The 1,381-nt window shown below is 49.5% G+C and overlaps 1 protein-coding gene across 4 annotated transcripts in view; it reads left to right on the top strand.

Moving 5' to 3' along the window:
* Nucleotides 1–714: 714 nt before the first annotated feature.
* Nucleotides 715–1,381, top strand: part of LOC112141728 (copine-4) — a gene marked incomplete at its 5' end in the record, with an annotated part of 32,483 nt that continues 31,816 nt past the window's right edge. For all 4 annotated transcript variants that reach the window (XM_036210874.1, XM_036210875.1, XM_024264878.2 and 1 more), the window contains 1 exon segment: nt 715–894. In XM_036210874.1, the coding sequence (XP_036066767.1) occupies nt 715–894 (180 nt within the window).

Here is a 1,381-nt window from a genome sequence, read left to right as displayed (position 1 = left end):
GTTAATCATTTTTTAGATTGATCAGGTTTCACTGCTCTGTTGAGTCCTTCTAATACATTTGATTTGCTGAACTGTTTCTATATATTGATGGTATTTTAATCATATTTAAGCCTAAAGTGTTTTGTTGGTTTAGGATTAATGCTGCTTTTTATTTTGTTCTAAACAAAGTCGACATCGCAGGTCTCACTTTCACCATGTTGACAAATCTTTTCCTTTTCTAAGTTGAAGAAATGTCCTGTCCAAACTTCCTGTCAGACAAATCAGCAGAACGACGGACAGATGATCCTCCTGATAAATGGAAGGACAGAGTTCAGCGCTCGCTCTCTTCTTTGGGGTCTCGTCCGTGATCTAGATCCTCTTTCTGCTCCAGGATCTCCTCGGTGGTTCTGACTGAACCCACAGACGCCTGACTTTCCTCTCAGACCTGGTTGGGTTTCTTCTCTGCGATGCAAAACTTGAAAACAAACTTGAAGGTTTTGATTAAAAGCGGGCTGACGGGCTCCAGCCGGAACCATCTGCTGCCAGTCGACTGCCTGCTGGACCGACCGAGGCTGCGGATCGTTCAGATCTCCATCCCTCTGCTTCCTCACTGCCGTTTCTGCTTTTGGCTTCATTCCTTTCATCTGGGGTCGTCCTGCAGCAGGAGAACTTGTGTTTTCTTTCCAACTCCTCCGTTACACGTTTTAAAGCTCACTCTCTCTGTGCGCCCTGCAGGTGGACCGGACCGAAACCATCCGCAGCTGCGTCAACCCCACCTACTCCAAGGTCTTCACGCTGGACTTTTACTTTGAAGAGGTGCAGCGGCTGCGTTTTGAGCTCTTCGACATCAACAGCAGTCACAACGGGCTGAAGGAGGCTGACTTCCTGGGATCTGTGGAGTGCACGCTGGGACAGGTGAGTCCCCGCCTCCAGACAGGAGGCAGATCCTCCCCATGGTCCTTCAGCCGCCTCTCATGACAGTTCAGATGTATAGTACGAGTCTGCATCTGTTTCATAGAGGATCTTTGTAGAAACAACCCCTCAGAAAGAACAGATTTCCTTCAGGAAATGATCTCTATGGGGGGAGGGGGGAGGGGGGGCTGTAAAAGTTCATCTCAGTTCTCCTGATGCATCTCTGTTGCCTTCAAACCAGCAACCTCCTCTGTTGCCATGGTTACTCAAACGGTCTGTCTGTCTGCTTTGATCACCTGCAGTCGTTCAGGTACATGTTACACCTCCCCCTCTCTGCACCTGAAAACGTCAAAGAGCGTCTGACGAAGGATGACTGAAGGAAAGGTGGAAACAGGAGCAGCTTCCGAAGCCACTTCAGGAGCCGCTTCCGAAACCGCTTCAGGAGCCGCTTCAGGAGCTGCTTCAGGAGCCGCTTCTGAAACCGCTTCAG

The sequence above is a fragment of the Oryzias melastigma genome, unplaced genomic scaffold, assembly GCF_002922805.2.
Source record: "Oryzias melastigma strain HK-1 unplaced genomic scaffold, ASM292280v2 sc00270, whole genome shotgun sequence".
NCBI classification, from domain to species: Eukaryota; Metazoa; Chordata; class Actinopteri; order Beloniformes; family Adrianichthyidae; genus Oryzias; species Oryzias melastigma.
This window is presented reverse-complemented; position numbering and strand designations above follow the sequence as displayed.